This window comes from Otolemur garnettii, unplaced genomic scaffold (genome assembly GCF_000181295.1).
Source record: "Otolemur garnettii isolate 467f Iridium unplaced genomic scaffold, OtoGar3 scaffold00121, whole genome shotgun sequence".
Classification (NCBI taxonomy): domain Eukaryota; kingdom Metazoa; phylum Chordata; class Mammalia; order Primates; family Galagidae; genus Otolemur; species Otolemur garnettii.
Genome location: NW_003852516.1, coordinates 6483021 through 6484992, shown reverse-complemented (window position 1 = coordinate 6484992; position 1972 = coordinate 6483021). Strand labels below are relative to the sequence as shown.

The following is a 1972-nucleotide window of genomic DNA, read 5'->3' as shown; positions in this document are numbered from 1 at the left end:
GAAGCCATCACATTTTCAAAAAATTTTAGCAATTTGGCAGTCACAGTGGCTCATACCTACAATCCTAGCACACTGGGAGGCTTAGGCAGGTGGACTGCTTGAACTCAGGAGTTCAAGACCAGCCTGAGCAACCCTGTATCTATTAGAAATAGAAAAATTACCTGAGTATGGTGGCAGGAACCTGTAGTTCCAGCTACTCCAGAGGCTGAGGCAAAAGGATCATTTGAGCCCAGGAGTTTGAGGTTGCCATGAGGTAGGATGACACCATGGCACTCTACCCAGGGTGACAGAGTGAGACTCAGTCTCAGAAAAAAAATTTAGCAAATTCATTTATTCAACATATATTTATTGATTGACCGCCACATCCTAGGCATCGTGCGGAAGCATCTCTTCTTTGTCTTCTATGCCAAAAGAGGAAGCCAACCGAGCATTCCCCGCTGAGTGGAATCAGGGTTCTCAACACGTGGAGAAGCAGATGGGCATGGGGAAGGAAGGACTATTTTCAGAAACTTTCATTCACTGCAGTTATTGTTGACAGTCTGTGATTCTCTCCTTAGGAGTGTTCAGGGACAGATGTCCCTGTTAGTAACTGAAAGAGGGAAATCCTGTTTGTGAGAACTGACTCAGGTTTCGTTGCAGTGTTATTAAGGAAAAGCGGGATGCCTATGTGAGCCGCCTCAACACCATATATCAGAACAATCTAACCAAGGTGGGTATGCTGGGTTTCAACTTTGAAAAGAGCTGCTCTCAGCTGGAGTACACAACTAAGTCTGTCCACACTTGTAGTCTTTGAATATATAGTTCTGTTCTTTACATTATTTTGTTTGTGATTACCATCTATAAGTTAGCCTGTTAGAGGAGAAGACTCTGACCCAATCATCCAGTCTCTTTTCTGTGGAGAGTGAGTGTGGTGTGCCAAGATGGTAAACCTGGCCTCACCTGAGGATGCATTTTGCATGGGTCTGGTGTGCCACATAGATTCTAAAATCCCACACATGAGAGACTGTTTATGCTTCGGAATGTCATTTTTGGGTTTTTTTTGAGACGGAGTCTCACTATGTTACCCTCAGTAGAGTGCTGTGGCATCACAGTTGACAGCAACTTCCAACTCCTGGACTTAAGTGATTCTCTTCCCTCAGCCTCCCAAGTAGCTGGGACTACAGGTACCCACCACAACACCCAGCTGTTTTTGGTTGCAGTTGTCATTGTTTAGCAGGCCTGGGCCAGGCCTGAACCCGCCACCTTTGGTGTATGTGGCTGGCACTGAGCCAGGATGTCAGTTTTTTAATTCAAATCAGAAACATTATCTGGCTGAAAACCTGCCAGTGTTCATTTGGACAGAACAGCCTCATCCTTGGTGGCTGGATCTAGTCAGGAGACCAAATTGTGATTCAGAAGGTTGTTTTTATGAGTGAAGCCTGAGGAATACATGGCACGACTCGGCACCCATAGCCCAGTGGTTATAGTGCCGGCCACATATACCGGGGCTGGTGGGTTAGATCCCAGCCCTGGCCAAACTGCAACAAAAAATAGCTGGGCGTTGTGGCAGGTACCTGTAGCCCCAGTTACTTGGGAGGCTAAGGCAAGAGAGTCACATAAGCCCAAGAGCTTGAGTTTGCTGTGAGCTGTGACACCACAGCGCTCTACTAAGGGCAACATAGTGACACTATCTCAAAAAAAGAAAACTGGGCAGAAGTGTGTTTGCCTCCAGCAAATCCTGAGGCATTTTGAACTTTAGTGGGTAGATCAGACCTCTTCTACCTGTGAGCATGCAGGTGACATTGATAAATTGTGCATCTTTTTTTTTTTGGCCAGGGCCGGGCTTGAACCCGCCACCTCCAATATATGGGGCCAGTGCCCTACTCCTTAGAGCCACAGGTGCCGCCCAATATATTGTCCATCATTTAATTTCTTTTTTCTTTTTTCTTTTTTTGTTTGGAGACAGGAGTCTCAAGCTGTCCCCCTGGGTAGA

At 46.2% G+C, this 1972-nt stretch overlaps 1 protein-coding gene across 1 annotated transcript in view; it reads left to right on the top strand.

Moving 5' to 3' along the window:
• Positions 1-1972, top strand: part of GSR (glutathione-disulfide reductase) — a 49193-nt gene that overhangs the window by 17411 nt on the left and 29810 nt on the right. Inside the window, exon 4 of the mRNA XM_023517796.1 lies at positions 640-709. Within this exon, the coding sequence (XP_023373564.1) occupies positions 640-709 (70 nt within the window). The remainder of the gene's footprint in view (positions 1-639; positions 710-1972) is intronic.